Raw genomic sequence first — 24696 nt, 5'->3', positions numbered from 1 at the left:
TTGATTCTCCTTATCCACTTGCTTTGTAACTATTTATTTTCTTTAAAATTCGACTTTTTGATCACCTGTAGTTATCTAACAGAAGTGCTTTTTACTTTGTAATCACTACATGTCTCTTACATCTCTTGTATTCTAGATTTTGGAGTGTTTATTTATTTCGCATCAAATACACTTTTCCTGTTGCCCCTTTTCAAGCTGTTGCTGTTTCTCCAGTAACACACACACACACACACACACAAATATGCACACACCTATAACTGTGGTGACTGTGGTTATGAGCTGTTGCCCTAGGTAGAGGTTGGGGAGGGGGATGAAGGAATTTGTGAAAACTGTGACAAGGGAGCAATGAGTTGATATGAAGTTATTAGAGTTAAAAAGAAAAAAGGGCACATGGCTCTCAGTAACAGTGGCAAACTAAGGATTAATTATGATAACAATCACAAAGCCACAATGGTTGAACATGAGAGATGAAGAAAAAATGAGAGAAAGGGGGGGGGGGGGGGGAGAAAATTTGGGAGAAATGGGTGTACAAAGTCAGCAAAACAAGTAAAATAATAGAACAAGCTGGATTTAGAAGTGGAAATAGTAAAATGAAACTGTTGCAAGGCATGAAAATAATTATAAAACTTAATAAAATAATGAAGCAGAATTGCTGGCCTGCAGTTCAGCCTCATAGTTTTCTCATATTAACATTCATTTGATATAATTATAGAATCAAGTGGAGAATATGGCTTATCACTTTGAGTTTTTTGCTTTCACACAAGAGAAAATTAGGCAAACCACTTTAAGACTGAAAAAGAGAGAATTTCCAGGACTGTGTGGAATCGCTGCAGAAGTAATACAAGCCTTAATTGATCATTAGATATCCAACTGCATGAACTGTGCAATGAGTGTCTCTTACAGGGAAGGTCCCTGTACTGTGTAACAATGCTGTAGTGGTGACTCAAGAATAATTACAGAAGATAAGTATAATGCTCTAATTCAGGAACTTTAAGGAATGTGCCAAGGTGTCAAATTGTAGCCAGCATCTCACAAAATTACATACCACCTGCTGAAAGAGAACCTACCAAGAAATCCTGAAAAACAATTAAATAATGTAAGGATTAGAAGAAGCATAATAAAGAGATATAAAGGGATATTCCATGTGAATGTCATAATTTCACACATCACATAGAGGAGACAGACAGAAAAGGTACAAATGTGATGCACAAAATTATAAACTTCACAAATCACAAACTGAGCTTCCATTGAGAACAGTCAGGAAATACCACGAATCTATATGAAATCAGCTTCAGCAGTCAGAAGAGTGCAATGAAGTGTGCTACTGAGATTAATGGGCATGTACTATATGATCCCAGATGATGCAGTACTGGTAATTGTAGGAATGTGGCTGTTGTATTGGCTAAAGACAGGCAGTCAAACATAAGCCTGAAGACTACTTGTAACTGAGTTCCATATGAAAAAATTAATGCAAGATCACATTCTGTGATTGGCCAAATGAGTGCAACACTTCAGATGCAGAAAACTTATGAACTTCTTCCTAATATCAAGGCAGACTGAGATTGAGATTACTTCACCTGTTGGACAGTCATGTATTATCTGTTCAGTGATGGCTTCTATACTATGTATCTGAATTCAAAAGACAGGCAAATGATAATTGCACCTATGGCAGTAGGGGTACTGTGGAGCATACATTGTGGAACTTTACATTGTGGATGCAGCAGATAATGTCACCAGGCATTAAGGACACTGGATCCCAGGGCACCACTTAGGAACGAGTTGATCTGATGTGTCTTTGAAGGTACTGCACCTACAATATACAGGAAGGTCAAGGAGGACTTCATGAAGCTTTGTGCCAGGATAGTGCCATCCCTGCAAATCAACATTCTATACAGTTAGAGAGGAAACAACTGAGTCTTACAACCATGGAAGGAAATGGTCTTCAGGACTTTCCATCAGATTACTGTAAGTGATTACAGAAATCTGGATTCTACAAAGTTACAGTGAATTGTGGAATGAGATGTCACAGTGTAAATGCTGCTGGCACATTAACATATGGCGAAAGAAACCAGCACTGTTGTCCAGGATAGTTTGAGGGTGGACAGTAGCAAGAAATAACCTTCTATAGATTAGATACCTTAGTTATGCAAGAAAATGATGGCCCTAATGAATGAATGAAGAGAATCTTAGTCACAAATGCAGAATTACTAACAGTACTTGATTAGAGGATCAGTAGTAGTTTTGTAGCAGAAGAAAGCAGTTTTTTTTGTGTGTGTGTGTGTGTGTGTGTGTGTGTACTGTTAGGTAATTTTTGTGTGTAGTATTAACTTTTTAGGATTTGCATGTAGCGATAGTTTTAGATAAACTTTTTATCACACCAAAAAGTGGGCTGTATGTCCTCTTTTAGCTTTTCATATTATGAGGTGTATTTGTGAAGAGTCCATACCTATTATAAAAAGGGATGTACATACGTATTTATGTACGTATGTTCCACTTGTACAATTGGACCAATTTCAACCAGACTTGGTAGACATATCACATACTGTCTGGAAAGAATTGCTATGGGAATAGGAACCACTGCCATACTGCGCAAACACCCATACTTTATTCATCCAGTATTTGAGAATGAGAAAACTTTCTGACTTGCAGCTAACTTTCAAAATAATTTCAAACATTTATGAAACTTTTTCTCACTGAGAACCCCCACAAAGTGATGAAAGGGAAAAAATGTTTGTTTACATTTTCACTGCCAGTGCAGTTAAGTTGCCATAGGAAGCATGACATTTTAATTTATTGCTTCTTTGCTATTAAGTCTGTTTATGAAATGTTTTACAGGAAGTATTCACATATACCACTGAATGTACCAGCAAAATTATATCACTGTATGATGTATAGTTCAGGATATGAAACATCATAAACACTGAGCTGCAAGGGAAACTGCCATATCATACATAAAGTTTTAATTTATTACATTTTTACTACTAACTCTATTCACAGCACGTTTTGCAGACAATATCTACATATACCACTACTAAATTATATCATCACACAACACATAGTTTGGGAGGTATGATGGCTTAAATATTGAGCTGTGTGAAAATGAAACTCGCTAGAGATACAGGAGAAATATGTGTACAAATACATACGCAATGTGTTAATATATCACATCCCATCAAGGACAGTGACACAACTCAAAAATGCAATACCTTAGAAAACTTGGGTTGAAGAATCCCTACATATTGTAAAGTGGATGTACCAGGGTGTTAAATAAAGAAGAGGGAGGGGGGCAGCTACAATTTATTTTTTCATGAAGTTTCCCACTTGAGAAATACATTTTTCCCAGTGAGAAGAATATTTTTTATCACAGCATCGCAGAATGAAACTGGTTGCGTCAAGAGCCACATGTGGATGAATTTATTCATTTATTCACGCCTTTGTCATCTTCAAATTGGTGCTCTCCTAGAGCTTCTTTAACTGGTCCAAACAAATGGAGACCATCAGAGCTGCATTATGGGACCTGGCACTGCCATGGAGGAGGGTGACCTATTTAATTGGTTGGTCTCATTTTTCACTGTAGTATGCACCCCTCACCTTATTCATCAGCTTGCAGTAGTATGCAGTACGGATTGTACATCGCTCCTGCAAAAAATTAGTGAGCAAAATCCTCCACCAGTTAAAAAAAAATGGTTGAACTACCTAGCCAACTAACAATCAAGTCTTGGCTTTCACTTGGGCTTCCTTCCCTTTCCTCTGCCACTCATTACTGGCTCGTTTGACTTGGAGAGTGTATTTGTGGACACACCTTTTGTTGCAGGTGACAGTCCAACTCAAAAATGCATCACCTTCTTTCACAAACCTTGTTGTAAGCCTCTGACAGACCTCCAAACATCTCAACTTCTGATTTTCGAGATGAGGAACCTATTTAGAACACACTTTGTGGAGCAGCAGTTCATTTATGATGATTGCTTGAAAGCTCCCTTAACTTATTTTGACATGTTCTGCAATTTCTGATACTCTCACCCACCAATAGCCTTCAAGAATGCCTCAAACTGCACAAATGTTTTAATCTGCATTGCAAGTGTGGGGATGTCAGTTGTGTTGCTGATTTTACACACAATCTCATCTTTTCTTGAACTCTTTTTGCCAGACAAACACATGCATCCTTTACAATATTTGACCACTGAACTGCACAGTCAATCTCTAAAAAATTTCCATCACTTGAAGTTCTTCACGAACAAGAAAGTTTATAATTATGCATTGTGCAATGGAGGGCCGCACAGCTGTCTGGCATCAGTGGCCAGAGGCAGAGGTTGTGTGTGTGTGTGTGTGTGTGTGTGAGAGAGAGAGAGAGAGAGAGAGAGAGAGACGTGCCTGTCTGTGACTCAACACATGGTGAATAACAATATATCATTTTCATGTTGTCAAACATGTTCCAAGTAGCTCCAAAAGTGGTTTGCAGTTGTAGTTTAGTGGTGTAGCTGGTATGCTAAAAGAAAATAGTAAAGATCACCAGTGGAAACACAGAACTAGTTGAATTGTCTTTAGAGCAGTTGTAGATAACAACTGCATGGACAGCAAAAGAAATAAACAGAGTAGTAAACATGCTAACTTGACCTGCAGTGCTTCTGGTAAACAATATAGTGTTTCCACAAGTAAGTGGCTGCTCTGTTTGGAAAGGAAAGCTTACAGTCAGTGTTTGTTACCAGTTTTGACTGCAGTGGAATATGCAATTCAGGCCATAATGAAAATGAAATGGAGGTGGGTAGGACATGTAACTAGGATAAGGAACAGCAAATGTACCACAAAAGTTTTCTGTTAGATGATGGATAGGTGACATTAAAAGCACGCAGGAGCTATGTTGAGGTATATAACTGAAGATTGTAAAGCTTATAAAAGTCAAGAGGGTGCATTTATAATTCTGTGGATACCAAGTGGCTGATGATGATGAGCAACAGTCATGTCCGAAGCAGAACTAGGACCAGTGGCATAGAGTGTACAGATGGTGGTGTCACACCCTTGTGGGACTCACCAGTGATGGCTGGCATGGTCTGGAGTTCAAAGGTGACAGATAGTAGGGATGTGTGTCAGACTTGTGGTACGGAAATTGCATCTGTTTGATTAACAGGGCTTGTGCTTCCACTATTGGGGAGGAGCTTTTTAAGTGTTCTGCACTGCCAATGATAACCTCAGCAACATGGGCTCATTATGTTTGAGGCACTATTGAAGTACCTACAGTTGCTGGACCTAAGACAAGGAATCCAAATTATCATTCTTTATTGAGAGAAAGTATTGTATCCTTAGGCAACAGTTTGAATTTTAATGTTCAATATTATTTTTTCAGGACATAATAATTTAATTTTGGAAATCTACTGCAAATGCAAGATTGGCTGTTTCTGCATGCAAACAGCTGTAGAACTTCCAGGAAAGATTGTAATTGATGAATTTGACATTTACTTTCATGTAATTGCACTTGGCTCATAAACTATTTTTTCTTATATGTTTTTTACATTCTCTGTGTGATGAAATTTTTTTGCCTTTTTGATAAGTGCAAAGTGTCTTTGCATTTTTTGTCAGTGCAACCTTTCAGTACAAGGGTACTAGGTGGAACTGCACTTAGGTGACACAAGGAAGCCCATTTTTTACATTGTTAGCACATTTTTTCCCCAACACCAAGAATAATATTGGTAATATAATATTTAAACATATATTCTATCTTTTGCAGTTTCCATTTTGTGTAACAAGATTCATAGAGTTCTCTAACCATGTAATGTGTTAAAAAGGGATCTTCTTGTCCACATCATTAAGAAAGCTTCAGAGCCCTGTATATTATATAAATGAAAACCAAACCTTTTTTAACTTGTAGTAATGCTACACTACCTAGATTTCTAGTTTTCACATGGTACAACTATGTCCAATTGTTGATATTGATGGTGTCTACAATATTTCAGATATCCAGAGTATTTAAGCGATTAAGATACTGCAGCCAAAAGCAAGTCTTTATATCTTATGCATTTTTCTAATAATCCAGTTTTATGCTAGACCCCAGAATTTTTAATATTTTAAAGTAATTTATATGGAAATTAAATGTGTTTATAGAAGTAGAATAGGTTATCAATGTATCTATTGTATTTTGCAGAAGGTGATGTATCAGCCATAGGAAGATCAATTGTAATTATGAACAAGGATCGTGGCTCAGAGAGATTTGCATGTGCAAATATAGAACCAGATAAGGACATCATAAAATATGCCAACATACAAAAACCACCAAAATTTGTTTTGTAGGTATCAAAAAGCAAACATATTTTGCTAAAAAGAGAGAGAACTTCTCATTGTATAATCTTTTCCACCTACTAAAAATTACAGTTTTAGAATGATATTCTAGTTTTCATTTAACTTTTTATCATGAGATATATTTATTTATTTGCTCTGTTTCCATTTTGGCTACTTTCATTTACATTCTTTCAAAGTATGACTTCAAGTCTTTCAAAATAAGTTACATTCTTTTTGTTCCTGATATATATGTATTTATTTCAGGGCACAGTTCATTGAGGATGTTCGAGAAGTAATGGGAGTTCCAGAATGGATGTTAAATGTAGATAGTCGTAGGACTAAAATACTGCACTCGGGTGCATGCATTCAGTTTCTACTTCACTTTAAAGGTAACTAAATACATGTTAAATGGCTGCTTAGTGAATTATACAATTTAAATTACTACTGTTTAAAGTGCTGATCCACCATCTACTAAACAACTGACTGTCAGTAGATTTCAGACTGTTATACTGTTGTTACTGCCCACCTACTATCAATATAAACCCATCCAGGTGGTAGCAGCATCACCTGGCGAGGAATGACTGCTAGTCAGACACATGCTTGACACATGTAGTGTCAGTGAGAGCGTGACTTGTCAGTGAGTGCATGATTTGTCAGGTGTTTAAGGAGTGCTGTGGTGAGTGTTTTAACACATGGCGAAACCGAGCTGAAACCATGTCCAGGTGTCGTAGGATTGGGCGGTCGCCCCTCATTACAGATCTCGGACGTCATAGACTGGGCAAACTGATAAAACAGGACAGGTGGTGAACTGTGACAGAACTAAAATCAGACTGTAATGGTGGGCAGAGTACAAGTGTGTCTGAACACACAGTGCACCAAACACTCCTAACAATGGACTTTCACAGGTGACAATACATTCATGTGCCAATGTTAACACTGTGACATTGGCAACTATGACTGAAATGGGTATGTGACCATTGGCACTGGGTATTGGCACAGTGGCAGAGTGTTGCAGTGTCTGATGAATCCTGACACCTTCTTCATCATGCTGATGTGAGGGTACGAATCCATCGTCTTCCAGGGGAACAGCTCCTTGACACCTATACTATGCGACAGATACAAGCAGGTGGCAGCTCCATTATGCTATGGGGAGCATCACGTAGGCTTCCATGGGTCCATTGGAGGTCGTGCTAGGCACCATGATGGCCAAGGAGTATCGTACACCGGTTTCAGACCACGTACACCCCTTCGTGAAGATCATATTTCCTGATGGCAGTGACATTTTTCAACAAGATAATGTGCCAGATCATGAGGTCAGGAGAGTGATTGAGTGGTTCGAGGAACACAGTGGTGAGTTCTAATTGATGTGCTGGTCTCCCAATTCGTCATATCTGAGCCTGATCAAACACATCTGGGATGAGATTGAATGTCGCATCAGAGCTCATCACCCGCCCCCCCCCCCCCCCCCCCCCCCCGCCAAAATTTATGGGAATTAGGAGACTTGTGTGTGCAGATGTGATACCAACTCCCTCCAGCATCATACCAAGGCCTCAATGCTCCTTTGCCATGATGGCCACTGCTGTTATCAGTGCCAAAAAGTATATAATATATTTATTTCAATAAAATATTTCACTTCTAAGAAAGATGTCAATCAAGAAAAAAGGAAAAAAATAATTTACAAAAAAAAAAGTGGAAAGTGGCCATGTAGCGTACTATTTAGCGCAACATAGTTGACTTCAGTGAGTGGTTCGCAACTCCGGCTTTACACTAATTATGCACCTTTGATTTAAGTTAAATTTCTTGGCATCTGCACCCATTCCAAACTGTCTTCTATATTCTGCCTTCCACGGCATCATGAAGTGCTATAGCAAACATCCTACTTGACCTGAGACTGTTTATGTCCCTGTGATTATCGTATTTTACTGTGTTCTCATTCTGATTTTCTAAAACACCTTCATTTCTTCTACCACTCATATCTTCTATGTTTACCACAGCTGATCTGTGCCAGACAGCCACTTGCCTCAGTCAGACTACAATGGTCTCTCTCTCTCTCTCTCTCTCTCTCTCTCTCTCTCTCTCTCTCTCTCTCTCTCTGTGTGTGTGTGTGTGTGTGTGTGTGTGTGTGTGTGTGTGTGTGTGTGTGTCTGCACACAATCTTCAGTCACTTGATAATGTGCTTCTGGCCCATTGGATTGTTGTTTTCTGTTTCTGCACAATATTTCGACAGGTGGCACAGATGACTTCTTTAGATCTGTGAGTTTTGCTGCTGTGTGTACTTGTTGCTTGTACTTTGACCAAACTGTGAAATATTGTTGGCCTCACACTACTTTTTATAGCTGATTTTTATTCCTGATGCTCACTATGTCCTTATGCTCCTTCGTTTGTAAGAGATTCTGTGAAACGCAAATTCTCTCAGCTCTTTCTAACTCTGGTGGATGTGATGGCCAGCATAATTTTAATAACTTGAGTGCCAGATGTTAAGCATTACTTAAATTGAAATGTCTTTCCCTTTTATTAGGTTCTCTAACATCTTTGTTTCAGTAGCCTCCTTAATTATGCTTTCCCAGAAACTTGGTGTTTTTATCATTATGCTGGTGCAATTGTATTTCATTTCATGATTATATTTGAATCAGTGCTCAGTGACAGCTGATTTGCTTGGTTGATTGAGTCAGGTGTGTTGCTGATGTTCCTTGCATCTCTCCTCAACTTTTCTAATAGTCTGGCCCACATAAGACATGCCACATTTGCATGGAATATGTTATGTACTTACCCTTCAGAGATGCTGATCATCTTTAATATTACAAACAAGACTTTTTATCTTAGTTGAGGGTACATAAGATGAAGATTGCCAAAGGCTACAAAACCTTTGATGCTATGTCATTATACTGTAACCAATGTACAGGGCTATTACAAATGATTGAAGCGATTTCATAAATTCACTGTAGCTCCATTCATTGACATATGGTCACGACACACTACAGATATGTAGAAAAACTCATAAAGGTTTGTTCGGCTGAAGCCGCACTTCAGGTTTCTGCCGCTAGAGCACTCGAGAGCGCAGTGAGACAAAATGGCGACAGGAGCCGAGAAAGCGTATGTCGTGCTTGAAATGCACTCACATCAGTCAGTCATAACAGTGCAACGACACTTCAGGACGAAGTTCAACAAAGATCCACCAACTGCTAACTCCATTCGGCGATGGTATGCGCAGTTTAGAGCTTCTGGATGCCTCTGTAAGGGGAAATCAACGGGTCGGCAAGTTTCACGCGTAGCCCGCGGAAGTCGACAAATAAAGCAAGCAGGGAGCTAAACGTACCACAGCCGACAGTTTGGAAAATCTTACGGAAAAGGCTAAAGCAGAAACCTTACCATTTACAATTGCTACAAGCCCTGACACCCGATGACAAAGTCAAACGCTTTGAATTTTCGGCGCGGTTGCAACAGCTCATGGAAGAGATGCGTTCAGTGCGAAACTTGTTTTCAGTGATGAAGCAACATTTTTTCTTAATGGTGAAGTGAACAGACACAATGTGCGAATATTGGCGGTAGAGAATCCTCATGCATTCGTGCAGCAAATTCGCAATTCACCAAAAGTTAACGTGTTTTGTGCAATCTCACAGTTTAAAGTTTACGGCCCTTTTTTCTTCTGCGAAAAACACGTTACAGGACACGTGTATCTGGACATGCTGGAAAATTGGCTCATGCCACAACTGGAGACCGACAGCGCCAACTTCATCTTTCAACAGGATGGTGCTCCACCGCACTTCCATCATGATGTTCGGCATTTCTTAAACAGGAGATTGGAAAACCAATGGATCGGTCGTGGTGGAGATCATGATCAGCAATTCATGTCATGGCCTCCACACTCTCCCGACTTAACCCCATGCGATTTCTTTCTGTGGGGTTATGTGAAAGATTCAGTGTTTATTTAAACCTCCTCTACCAAGAAACGTGCCAGAACTGCGAGCTCACATCAATGATGCTTTCGAACTCATTGATGGGGACATGCTGCGCCGAGTGTGGGAGGAACTTGATTATTGGCTTGATGTCTGCCGAATCACTAAAGGGGCACATATCGAACATTTGTGAATGCCTAAAAAAACTTTTTGAGTTTTTGTATGTGTGTGCAAAGCATTGTGAAAATATCTCAAATAATAAAGGTATTGTAGAGCTGTGAAATCGCTTCAATAATTTGTAATAACCCCGTATATTCCACAGTTGACATGGAAATATAAACTTTAGTGTTTGTCATTGGATAATAAACAGATGTGAAATAAGTTTATTAGCCCACTTTAACACATAAATTACTGAAGAAAACCTTGTATGGACCATGAGATATCTAACATCTTATTATAAAGAGACTGAGGTCACTTTTAATTTTAAAACATACCATACACCAACCTGAACTATTGTTGGTTTAGCACACAATCCTCATGACATAGTAATCTATATGTACACTTACGCAAATGCTGACAAAACAGAGAAGTAACATCATTTGTTTTTGTGCTTTTGGTTTTCTTGACTGGGTGTTAACATACTGTTATGTTCTTTTGCTTGTAAGTGTTATGTTCTTTTGTTTGAATTCAGTTAGAATTATCTGTGCTTTGACAGCACACATTACATTTGACGTGGAGCTTTGTATTGCCTGATGATGGCACAATAGAATGCAGAAACCAGTTGTCTCTGGAATAAATCAGATAGGAAAATACAAATGTTGATTTATTTATTGCTGCTTGTATAAATATTGGCTGTCATCCTATCATCCTTTCTAGCAAGGATGAATGAAGTGAAATTTGAGAAAATGTAGTTAGCCTTATTTTTCAAATTCCATCATGAATTTTATATTGCAATGGATAAAATTTACATGTTCCAGGAACTCTTGAAGCTTTTCTGCACCATGTGAACAAATCACAAATTTGTTGTCAAAAAGACATTGGTTTCAACTTTGGCTCGAAGTGTTCCATGTATAGGTTCACCATGACAGGCGATATTAGACTACCCATTCCCACACCATAGGATTGTTCATAATACTTTCTCTAAAACAGGAAATAAGCTGACGTCATAATGTGCCTAAAAATTCTGTGAACAATTGTTGAACTTTTCTGTGATTAGTTCCAATGAATCAGAAAGTGGAGCTCTCATAAAGAAGGAGATTACATCAAAACTGATCATAATATCCATATCCTGTAGCCATAGTTGACTGAGGTGATGTACAAAGTCAGCAGAGTTGGGAATGTGGTGGTTGCACTTCCCCACATAATCTTGGAGAGTGAGTTTCAGATACATTGCCAGCTGCTATGTAAGTGTGCCAATGTTACTCTTATGGGTGTTAAGAAGAATTTCTTTCTTGTGTACCTTAAGAAGTCCATATTCTTGAGTTGGCACTGCTGCTCATGTGTTAAGAACCTCAGTGAGAAGTGTCATCATCTTCCTCTCGATTTTGTTCATAGGATTGACATCTATCTGTCTGTAACCACTGTCATTCAAAAAATTGAAAGTCTTCATATTGTAGTCCACATGTAACGTTAGGTCAGAAGCATTACCCTTGTCAGCTGGTAAAAGTAGTTTCCTTGTACCCACACAGATTTCTCAGTGCTACTCATTCTCTCTTGGACATGTTGGAGCTTAACATTGGCACCTTGGAAAGTGCTGTATAGGTTTCGTGGCAGACATCATCTGCTGCTTCCGAGAGAAGCTACAATATGCTCCATGGAGTTGATATAATCTGCTATTGGTAGGATTTTTTGAGTAGTTTTAAAGTTTAGCCCTTTGGCAAGAAACTTTGCTGTTTCTTTGTCCAGATGTTTGTTAGTGAGATTAATTATTAATTACTGTACATCTGTCTGTATCTTTTAGCTTTTTGTGCAAGTGATCAAATTTTGCTTTTTGGCACGCAGACATTTTCAGCTGCATTGATTCTGCTCATGACCAGGTAATATTGTCACCCCACTCAAAAGAATCTGCAGAGAGTGTATCTGACATGTAAGGATGGAAATGAAACCACTCAGTCCCTTGTTTCATGTGGCTATCGTCTGCTCAATGTTTTACGTGTATTGCATGTTGCTGTCTTTCTCATAAGGCTGTTTAAATGTAAGAGTATTCTCTTACATTACTCTTAATCTTATAAATTATCCACTGAATACATAACTAAATAAATTAAATTTAATTAAAATATTACTGTGTAGACTGAGTGAGACTTTCCGTCTCAGAACTTTAGTACCATCAAATTATATTGCCATACAAATACGTGACCACCTTCTCAGTACATTAAAGTTGTAGGTAGACCATTGAAGCAACAGTATTTTCTTTTCTATGGAGAGATAAACTTAGGTCAGAGTTAGTACACACTGAAGGAAGAAATAATTGCAACAGCAAGAATGAGTTGTGCAACATAAATGAAAGTTGGTAGGCATTCTTTTACATCTGAAAGATGATGTCTATTCAAATTCCATGCCAGTCACATAACAGTGGAACCAGTAATACCACTATGAAGATGAAAATCAGATTTGCTTTAAAAATGTGTTGTAACAGTTGTGAGCATTAGTTCCCTTCGAGATTGGACATGGTGAGTGGATGTTATTCAAGAGTGCCTTTAAGGCAATAAAGATGCCTTTGTCAACACCTCATTGAGCTTGAATGAGGTCATATAATATGGCTACAACAAGCTGGATATTCTTTCTGTAACATTGCAGATAGAGTTGGCAGCAATGTAGCCACTGTACATGATTACTGGCAACAGGTATCACAGGGCTACAACAAGCTGGATATTCTTTCTGTAATATTGCACATAGAGTTGTCAGGAATGTAGCCACTGTACATGATTACTGGCAACAGGTATCACGAGAATGTATGGTCGCAAAAGGACTGGTCTCTGGATGGTCACATGACTTACCGACAGGGAAGACTATCTTGTTTGGTGTCTAGCTCTGGCACATCATGCTGTTTCTGCAGCAGGAATTTGAGCAGCAGCTGGCATCACAGTGGCACAATGAACTGTTACAAGTCAATTACTTCAAGGACAGCTTAAAGCCAAGTGCCCTGTAGCATGCATTCCATTGACCCGAAACCACTGTCATTTGCATCTCCAATGGTGTTAAGTGATAACTCATTGGAGGGCAAGGTGGAGGTCTGTTGTGTTTTCTGGTGAAAGGTGGTTGTGCCTTGGTTCCATTGAGGGCCTTGTGATGGTTAGATGGAGGCCACTTTAGTTCTATAACCAATCTGTCTGTGGGCTACGCTCTCTGGACCTACACCTGGAGTTATGATTTAAGGCACAACTTTGTATGACAGCATGAGCATTCTTGTTATCCCACACATCCTGCTCCCTGCCGCCGTTGGATAAGCAGCTGCAGCAGCAAGTCATATACTCCTAGCTCACTCATTTGTTACATAGTTTAATTCTTAATTTCTTTGTGTGTTTTTGGTACTTGCATTGCTTAATTCATAAATTTCGGGCGTATTATAGTATTTGAGAGTTGTAGCATCGCGTTTTAGTACCTGAATAGTGTAAAATCGCATAGTCTCCTTCTGCCGCCGAGCAGTGTGTCAGCAGTGCGCAAGTAACAGCATTACTGCATTTACTAGGCAATCTTGTATTTTAATAACCGTTTAAATTTTGTGTCGATTTGTTTGCGCTCTCTGTTGATTAGTTCAGACGTTCTTTGCACAACAGTTTTTAGCGTGGATAGGGACTGCAACTGCTGTGTTCAGATGCAGGTTGAGTTGGCATCCCTTCGCTCTCAGCTTCAGGCAGTGTTGGCTTCGGTCACACAGCTTGAGGCTGTTGCCAATGGGCATCACTGTGGGGGTCCGGATGGGTGTTTGTCGGGGACGGCCAGCTCGTCCCATGCATCCCCCGATCGGACTACGACTGTGGTTGCCCGGGATACTGCCCGCATTGAGGCTGATCCCTCACCTGTGGTAGAGTGGGAGGTCGTCTCAAGGTGTGGCAGGGGGCGAAAGACATTCCGGAGGGCTGAACGGAAGGCCTCTCCAGTTTGTCTGAGGAACCGGTTTCAGGCTCTGTCTCAGGCTGATACTGATCTTCGGCCTGACATGGCTGCTTGTCCGGTTCCAGAGGTTGCCCCTCAGTCTGCAAGATCCGGGCGGTCGCAGAGTGTGGGCTTACTGGTAGTTTGGAGCTCCAACGTCAGGCGCGTAATGGGGCCCCTTAGGGAAATGGCAGCAAGAGAGGGGAAGAAAACCAATGTGCACTCTCTGTGCATACCGGGGGGAGTCATTCCAGATGTGGAAAGGGTCCTTCCGGATGCCATGAAGGGTGCAGGGTGCACCCATCTGCAGGTGGTCGCTCATGTCGGCACCAATGATGTGTGTCGCTATGGATCGGAGGAAATCCTCTCTGGCTTCCGGCGGCTATCTGATTTGGTGAAGACTGCCAGTCTCGCTAGCAGGATGAAAGCAGAGCTCACCATCTGCAGCATCGTCGACAGGACTGACTGTGGACCTTTGGTACAGAGCCAAGTGGAGGGTCTGAATCAGAGGCTGAGACGGTTCTGCGACCATGTGGGCTGCAAATTCCTCGACTTGCGCCATAGGGTGGTGGGGTTTCGGGTTCCACTGGATAGGTCAGGAGTCCACTACACCCAGCAGTCGGCTACACAGGTAGCAGGGGCTGTGTGGCGTGGACTGGGCGGTTTTTTAGGTTAGATGGCCTCGGGCAAGTACAGAAAGGGCAACAGCCTCAAAGGGTGCGGGGCAAAGTCAAGACATGCAGGGACCAAGCAGCAATTGGTATTGTAATTGTAAACTGTCGAAGCTGCATTGGTAGAGTACCGGAACTTCAAGTGCTGATAGAAAGCACCGAAGCTGAAATCGTTATAGGTACGGGAAGCTGGCTGAAGCCAGAGATAAATTCTACGAAAATTTTACAAAGGCACAGATGGTGTTTAGAAAGGATAGATCACATGTGTGTTTGTCGCTGTTAGTAGTAGTTTATCCTGTAGTGAAATAGAAGTGGATAGTTCCTATGAATTATTATGGGTGGAGGTTATACTCAACAACCGAGCTAGGTTAATAATTGGCTCCTTTTACCGACCTCCCGACTCAGCAGCATTAGTGGCAGAACAACTGAGAGAAAATCTGGAATAAATTTCACATAAATATCCTCAGCATGTTATAGTCTTAGGTGGAGATTTCAATTTACCAGATATAGACTTGGACACTCAGATGTTTAGGATGGGTGGTAGGGACAGAGCATCGTGTGACTAATGTCACTCATTGCTGAGTGCACTATCCCAACTTTTCGACTCTGTAAGCGCAGAACAGGGAATCAGTGATCATAAGGCCACTGCAGCATCCCTGAATGTGGAAGTAAATAGGAATATAAAAAAAGGGAGGAAGGTTTATCTGTTTAGCAAGAGTAATAGAAGGCAGATTTCAGACTACCTAACAGATCAAAATGAAAATTTCTGTTCTGACACTGACAATGTTGAGTGTTTAAGGAAAAAGTTCAAGGCAATCGTAAAATGCATTTTAGACAGGTACGTGCCGAGTAAAACTGTGAGGGATGGGAAAAACCCACCGTGGTACAACAACAAAGTTAGGAAACTACTGCGAAAGCAAAGAGAGCTTCACTCCAAGTTTAAACGCAGCCAAAACCTCTCAGACAAACAGAAGCTAAACGATGTCAAAGTTAGTGTAAGGAGGGCTATGCGTGAATTCGAAAGTAAAATTCTATGTACCGACTTGACAGAAAATCCTAGGAAGTTCTGGTCTTACGTTAAATCAGTAAGTGGCTCGAAACAGCATATCCAGACACTCCGGGATGGTGATGGCATAGAAACAGAGGATGACACGCGTAAAGCTGAAATACTAAACACCTTTTTCCAAAGCTGTTTCACAGAGGAAGACCGCACTGCAGTTCCTTCTCTAAATCCTCGCACAAACGAAAAAATGGCTGACATCGAAATAAGTGTCCAAGGAATAGAAAAGCAACTGGAATCACTGAACAGAGGAAAGTCCACTGGACCTGACGGGATACCAATTCAATTCTACACAGAGTATGCGAAAGAACTTACCCCCCTTCTAACAGCCGTGTACCGCAAGTCTCTAGAGGAACGGAGGGTTCCAAATGATTGGAAAAGAGCACAGGTAGTCCCAGTCTTCAAGAAGGGTCATCGAGCAGATGCGCAAAACTATAGACCTATATCTCTGACTTCGATCTGTTGTAGAATTTTAGAACATGTTTTTTGCTCGAGTATCATGTCGTTTTTGGAAACCCAGAATCTACTATCCAGGAATCAACATGGATTCCGGAAACAGCGATCGTGTGAGACCCAACTTGCTTTATTTGTTCATGAGACCCAGAAAATATTAGATACAGGCTCCCAGGTAGATGCTATTTTTCTTGACTTCCGGAAGGCGTTCGATACAGTTCCGCACTGTCACCTGATAAACAAAGTAAGAGCCTACGGAATATCAGACCAGCTATGTGGCTGGATTGAAGAGTTTTTAGCAAACAGAACACAGCATGTTGTTATCAATGGAGAGACGTCTACAGACGTTAAGGTAACCTCTGGCGTGCCACAGGGGAGTGTTATGGGACCATTGCTTTTCACAGTATATATAAATGACCTAGAAGATAGTGTCGGAAGTTGCATGCGGCTTTTTGCGGATGATGCTGTAGTATACAGAGAAGTTGCAGCATTAGAAAATTGTAGCGAATTGCAGGAAGATTTGCAGTGGATAGGCACTTGTTGCAGGGAGTGGCAACTGTCCCTTAACGTAGACAAATGTAATGTATTGTGAATACATAGAAAGAAGGATCCTTTATTGTATGATTATATGATAGTGGAACAAACACTGGTAGCAGTTACTTCTGTAAAATATCTGGGAGTATGCGTGCGGAACGATTTGAAGTGGAATGATCATATAAAATTAATTGTTGGTAAGGCGGGTACCAGGTTGAGATTCATTGGGAGAGTGCTTAGAAAATGTAGTCCATCAACAAAGGAGGTGGCTTACAAAACACTCGTTCGACCTATACTTGAGTATTGCTCATCAGTGTGGGATCCGTACCAGATCGGGTTGTCGGAGGAGATAGAGAAGATCCAAAGAAGAGCGGCGCATTTCGTCACAGGGTTATTTGGTAACCGTGATAGCGTTACAGAGATGTTTAATAAACTCAAGTGGCAGACTCTGCAAGAGAGGCGCTCTGCATCGTGGTGCAGCTTGCTCGCCAGGTTTCGAGAGGGTGCGTATCGAATATGAGGTATTGAATATATTGCTTCCCCCTACTTATACCTCTCGAGGAGATCACGAATGTAAAATTAGAGAGATTAGAGCGTGCACGGAGGCTTTCAGACAGTCGTTCTTCCCGCGAACCATATGCGACTGGAACAGGAAAGGGAGGTAATGACAGTGGCACGTAAAGTGCCCTCCGCCAAACACCGTTGGGTGGCTTGCGGAGTATAAATGTAAATGTAGATGTAGATCCTGAATGCAAATTAGTACATCAGTCTGGTGATGTGACCTGTGGTGATGCCATTCATGAACAGCATTGCAGGGAGTGTTTTCCGACAGGATAACACTCCACCACATACCGCCGTTGTAACCCAACATGCTCTGCAGAGTGTCAAAATGTTGCCTTGGCCTGCTTGATCACCAGATTTGTCTCCATATGGGAGACGTAAGGGATGTTATTGGATGACATCCACAAACAGCATTAACTGACCCTGTTTTGACCAAGCAAGTGCAACAGACATGGACCTCCATCCCACAAACTGACTTTCAGCACCTGCAAGACATAATGCATGCAAGTTTGCATGCTTGCATTCAACATTCTTGTGGTTACACAAGTTATTAATGTACCAGCATTTCACATTTGCAGTGGCTTATCTTGCACTAACATTAATCTGTGATCTTGCAATTTTAATCATTTAAATATGATTCTGAAGCAGTATTGTAAATATTGTATCCTATTACTACAAATGCTCAAGACAGACCCATCAGAACATAGGTACATTCCTTCCTCAGTCTTGTTTGTCCAATTTTATGCTGTTTACATTTGTTGGACTCCTCCTTGTATAGTGATTCCCAGTCTTACTATCAGATTGACAGCCTTTCCTTTCATCAGTCATCAACTGGGGGTGGCATAGTGGTTGGTGCACTAGACTCACATTCTGGAGGATGATGGTTCAAATCCATAACTGACCATCCAGATAGATTTCCCAAGATTACCTTAAATTGATCCCTGAAAATACTGGAATACATCCTTTTAAAGGTCACAGCTGATTTCCTTCTTCATCCTTAAAAAATAACCTTAGCTTGTGGTCTGTCTCTAATGGCCTCATTGTCAATGAGACATTAAGCCCTAATCATCAGGTCACATATCGTTTTTTGTAGCTTCCATAAGAATGTGGAAAAGAAATACTGCAATAAGATACACCACAAATTTTTGGTTGAAGACCACAGGAATGCTAGAGAATAACCAGCTGAGGCAATATAAAAAACAGAAAGAGGAGGCTGCCACTAGGGAGAGTAAAGATCAGTTTCAGCTTCAGGATATCTGATGACCATACATGCTATGAAAAAATTTATAAGTCACTGAAATCACAGTTTTCAAGCCAACAAGAAAATAAATTATGAAATGAAGGGCCTTACATTTGATAATTTAAGTCATTAGCCCTTTACATTTCTCATTTAGTGGTAGCACAAAACTTTCTTAGTATATTTATTCTGTAACAAAAAGAAAAAAAAATACATAAATTATTGTATACAAATTTTCAGGTCCTATTGCAAATCAATTAGAGCAGGATTTCAGCAGGCTTTTGGGCACTGGAAGACTCGCTGCACCTAGTCTTTACATTCCTGGTTATGTACCAAGTTCGAAAAGGAAAACACAGCTATCATACCGCCAATGTGGAGCAAGTGATCCATTAGATAAAACAAGTATGTTATGTTAAAATATTATAGTATCTATAGATTGCTCTTTGTCTAATGGAGTATAGATGCATTTGTTGTCATTGTCCTATCTTTTCCAGGATCAAAGAGCAGTGGAGTGACACACAAGGATACAATTTGTATTACTTTTCTTCTTTTATTTGTATCATTCAGTTTATTTTAGCGTATCAATCAGATTGTTTTTATTGGCTGTTTATATCTGAAATTACTGTATATTAATATTTTAGTAACTGCTGGTTAAAGGAAGACGAAAGCAAATAGAACTAAGAGAATGAAGTGCTGTAAAAGATAAAAGTATGTACAGTTCCCTTATCAACTGTTTACGTATAAACAGGCTGTAATTACTTTGGCTATATGTGCCAAGTGCAAAATCATCACACTACTTAATGCCTTTATTGTATACAATTAACTTATAAATTGCAGAAGAGATGTGGAAATTTAGTAAATGTTGCACATACCTATTGTATATCTGTTTTCTTATAGTGCCAACCAAATAAGAACTTCAAAACATCACTTCATTATTTATTTTAAAATACAATAATATTAGTGAAAAGCTCTGTATAAAAATTTGTAAAAAACCAGATCTGTACTTACCTTGAAATTGTAACTGTCAACCAAGACCATAATATAGTTATTAAAACTGATTGGTTCTTCAGTTTTGAACTTAATCAATTGTTTTTCAACATTGTAAGACATATTATGATGATATGGAAGGCTGTGAGAGAAGGTGTAGAACATACACAGGTGCATATGAGCAACTGAGATAATTAATGAGCTTTCACCTACATAGTACTAACAACTGCGGGCAAAAACAACAGTCATCTGCATAGCTGCATCAGTGCTGAGGCATTAAAAATAGTGACATTTACAAAATCATGGTATGTGATTGGTTGAGGTAGGTGCGTGAAGCTGGCGTGGCTGGACAACTACACCTATCGGGATTCTCTTATGACAGCTTGACTATAGTTTGTCAAAATGCGCATCTTGAAAGTGCAGAACTGTGCAGATACCATTTAATCGACAAAATAAAATGCACTGAAATACTGGAGCTGTGCAGAACATGTCATGTCCAGTGGTTGTAATGTGTCAAAACATGTCGTGTCCCTAGCAGCAAATGAAATGTACAACTGATTGACATAATCATGACATAATCATAATCAAATGACATACATAGTAATACACCAGTTTAATTGGATAACTGTTGCAAACTCATTTCACTCACTATTCATGAATATTTTGATTAAATTCTCCTTTTTAATGACTGTGTAGCTATTCTATGGAATATGGTAGAATTTTGATTTCTTCGAGTATTGCAGTCCTATTCCAAGCTGCTGTATGAAATACCTGTTAACACTGATACATATTTTGATTTCTATTGCACATGTCTTCTAGTAGAACAAATGTGATAAAAAGTCCTCACATGTATTCAAGTATGTTCTGAATCTATTCCAAGAACTTGAATTGCATTTCTGTTGCAGCAAATGTGTAACCGTTCAATAACTTCTACATCTACGTCTACATGAATACCCTGCAATTCACAATTAAGTGCCTGGCATGCCTGTCGAGCCACCTTCAAGCTATTTCTGTAATGTACCACTCTGAAATAGCTTGTGGGAAAAATTAACATTAAATTTTTTTGTCCAAGCTCTGATTTTTCTTATTTTATTATGATGATCATTTTTCTTTATGTAGATGGACACCAACAAAATATTTTCACATTTGGAGGAGAAAGTTGGTGATTGAAATTTCATGTGAAGATTCTGCCACAGCAAAAAACACCTTTGTTTTGATGATTGCCACCCCAATTCACATACCATATCCATGGCACTCTCTCCACTATTTCACGACAATACAAAATGAGCTGTCTTCCTTTGAATTTTTTTAATGTCCTCTGTCAAAGTGTATCTCACACCATACATCAACACTCCGGAAGAGGACAGACAAGTGTAGTGTAGGCAGTCTCTTTAGCAGACCTGTTGCATTTTCTAAGTGTTCTGCCTATAAATCACAGTCTTTGGTTTGCTGTCCCTTCAACATTATCTATGTGATAGTTCCAGTTTAAGGTATTCATAATTATAATCCCTAAATATTTAGATGAATTTATCGTGTAGCTGGAATGTTGTGGATTCCTTTTAGTACTCATGTGGATGATTTCACACTTTTCAATATTTAAAGTCAATTGCCTTTGTTTGCCCATACAGATAACTTGCCTAAATCATTTTGTAATGGGTTTTGATCATCTGATGACAGCACCACATGCAAAAAATCTAAGATGACTGCTTGGATTGTCTCCTCAATAATTCATGTAGTTCAGAAACATCAGAGGGCCAATAACACTTCTTGGAAGAACACCATAATTATTTCTGTTTTACTTGATGAGTTTCTGTCAGTTGCTATGTTCTGTGAACTTTCTGATAAGAAACCATGAATCCAGTTGCACAACTGAGACGATACGCCATACGCAGACAATCAGAATAGAAGTTGCTTGTGAAGAAAAGTGTCAAAAGCCTTCTGGAAATTTAAAAATGTGGAATCAGATTGACATTCCATGTCAATGGCGCTCATTATTCCATGTAATAGATGTTATTTTGTTTTAGCCATGAAGCATTTAAGAAGTATCGGAATGCTATGTGAACTGAAGATGCAATATAAACATGCGCATGCCAAAAAGAGGGATGTATGAAAGGAAAAATGAACATATATTTATATTCATATGTTTCTTTCAGCTGATATCAGATTTTCACTCTACAACTATCTGTCTTCCCATCTATGATTCTGGGTTGCCATGTTGTGTGTGTGTCGAACAGCTATGTGTATTTGTGAAAAAGTTTCTACACTACATCTTCTGGAAAGGGAGGCAGTTCCTTTCATTTTAAATTATTCATCCTGAAAATGATACCTGGATGCACCACAGCCTGCAATCACCAGCCACGCACCTCAAAATAATCCACATTATTCATACCTTCCTTACCGCCAGTATATTCAGAAGAATGAAGAGCTATTAGTGTTTCACAAGAACAATATTTTATGAAGCCTTGTTGGCTATTTGTCAATAAATCATTTTGTTCAAGGTAATTCCTGATGTTCACAGTATATGTTCCAAAATCCCACTGCAAATCAAGGTTAGTGATATGGGTCTGTATTACAGCAGTTTGCTCCTACTTTATTTCTTGAGTATTGGTGTGACCTGTACAACTTTCCAGTCTTTAGGAATAGATCTTTCAATGAGCAAGTAGTTGTTTGTGATTGCTAAGTATGGGGCTATTGTATCAGCATATTCTGAAAAGAACCTAATTTTTACACTATCTGGACAGGTAGATTTGACTTTATTAAGTGATTTAGCTGCTATGGAATGCTGAGGATATCTGCTTCTACATTACTCGTGTTGGTGGCTGTTCTTTACTTGAATTCTGGAATATTTACTTTGTCTTCTTTGGTGAATGCGTTTTGGAAAACTGTGTTTAATAACTCTGCTTTAGTGGCTCTGTCATCAATAACATTACCATTACTATTGCACAGTGGAGGTATTGATTGCATCTTACTGCTAGTGTACTTAACATTGCACCAGAATGTCTTTGGGTTTTCTGCTAGGTTTCAAGCCAAAGTTTCATTGTGGGAACTATTAAAAGCATCTTGGCTTGAAGATCACACTAAATTTCAAACATCTGTAACTCTTTGCCAATCTTGGGAATTTTTTGTTGTTTTAAATTTGGCCTGCTTATTTCATTGCTTCAACAGTGTTCTAACCTGTTTTGTGTACCATGAGGTATCAGTACCATCTCTTATTAATTTATCAAGTGGAACCCGAAAACCCACTACCCTACATCGCAGGTCTGGTTTCTAGTAAACTGCCTCATTGAGTGTTTCATGTCTTCCCAGTCTCACGATCACGTCATACTCCAGTGGAATTGCAGCAGTTTTTTCCACCACCTGGCTGAGCTACAGTAACTGTTAAGCTTTACACCTGCTTTCTGCATTGCCCTCCAGGAAACCTGGTTCCCAGCAATGCAGACCCCTGCTCTTTGCGGCTGCAGGGGATATTACAAGAACCATAGCGAATATAATAGAGCGACAGGTGGAGTTTGTGTTTATGTCCTGAACTCAGTATGTAGTGAACCTGTGCCCCTTCAAACTCCCCTTGAAGCTGTGGCTGTCAGGATATGGATGAGGCAGGAAATAACTGTCTGCAATGTATACCCCCCTCCAGATGGTGCAGTACCCCTGAATAGATTAGCTACCCTGATTGATGAACTCCCTAAACCTTTCCTACTTTTGGGAGATTTTAATGCCCATAACCACTTATGGGGTGGCACCGTGCTTACTGACCGAGGCCGAGATGTCGAAACTACTGTCCCAACTCAACCTCTGCCTCTTAAATACTTGGGCTGCCACACATTTCATTGCAGTTCATGGTAGTTACTCAGTCACTGATTTATCAATTTGCAGCCCAGGCCTCCTCCCATCTATCCACTGGAGAGCACATGACGACCTGTGTCGTAGTGACCACTTCCCCGTCTTCCTGTCACTCGTCCTGCATCATGCCCACGGATGCCTACCCAGAGGGGCTTTAAACAAGGCAGACTGGATAGCCTTCACCTCTGCTGTCACATTGAATCTCCCCTACGTGGTGCCATAGATGTTGTGGTTGAGTAGGTCACTACAACGATAATTTCTGCGTTGGAAAACGCGATCCCCGGTTCTCTCTAAGGTGCCCCCAGCAAAAGACAGTCCCTTGGTGGTCAGAGGAAGTCACTGAGGCAACTAAAGAGTGTTGGTGAGCTCTACAGCAAGATAAGTGGCACCCTTCCCTAGAGCGCCTAATAAATAGCCTTTAAGCAGCCCTGTGCCCGCGTTCGCCTGCTTATAAAACAACGGAAACAGGAGTGTTGGGAGAGGTACGTGTCGACCGTTGGGTACCATACATCACCTTCCCTAGTCTGGACAAAGATAAGACGTCTTTTTGGGTACCAGACCACAACTGGTGTCCCTGGCATTAACATCAATGGCGTGCTCTCTACCGATGCAAATGCGACTGCCGAGCACTTTGCTGAGCACTATGCTCGAGGCTCTGCATCAGAGAACTACCCCCCAGCCTTTTGCACCCTCAAATGGCAGATGGAAAGGAAAGTCCTCCTGCTCACTAGACACCACAGTGAACCCTATAACGCCCCATTTACAGTGTGGGAACTCTTTAGCGCCCTTGCACATTGATGTGACACAGCTCCTGGGCCAGACCGGATTCACAGTCAGATGATTAAACACCTCTCATCTGACTACAAGCGACATATCCTCGTCATCTTCAAACGAATCTGGTGTGATGACATCTGTCTATTGCAATGGCAGGAGAGCATTATCATTCCAGTGCTAAAACCCGGTAAAAATCCACTTGTTGTGGATATCTATTGGCCCATCACCCTCACCAAAATTCTCTGTAAGCTGCTGGAACGTATGGTGTGTCGGCAGTTGGGTTGGGTCCTGAATCATGTGGCCTACTGGCTCCATGTC

General features: G+C 40.1%; 1 protein-coding gene across 3 annotated transcripts in view; it reads left to right on the top strand.

The window, feature by feature from the left end:
- The window catches only part of LOC126251704 (uncharacterized), a 220334-nt gene extending 200533 nt beyond the window's left edge, over window positions 1–19801 (top strand). For 2 of the 3 annotated variants that reach the window (XM_049952298.1, XM_049952296.1), the window contains 4 exons: window positions 6137–6278; window positions 6535–6659; window positions 19018–19179; window positions 19272–19800. In XM_049952298.1, coding sequence (XP_049808255.1) covers window positions 6137–6278; window positions 6535–6659; window positions 19018–19179; window positions 19272–19354 — 512 coding nt within the window. In that variant the 3' untranslated portion in view covers window positions 19355–19800. Of the gene's footprint in view, window positions 1–6136; window positions 6279–6534; window positions 6660–19017; window positions 19180–19271 lie in introns of all 3 variants that reach the window. The other variant, XM_049952297.1, reaches the window with a different exon arrangement.
- Window positions 19802–24696: the final 4895 nt, after the last annotated feature.

Source organism: Schistocerca nitens, chromosome 4 (assembly GCF_023898315.1).
Source record: "Schistocerca nitens isolate TAMUIC-IGC-003100 chromosome 4, iqSchNite1.1, whole genome shotgun sequence".
Classification (NCBI taxonomy): Eukaryota; Metazoa; Arthropoda; class Insecta; order Orthoptera; family Acrididae; genus Schistocerca; species Schistocerca nitens.
This window is presented reverse-complemented; position numbering and strand designations above follow the sequence as displayed.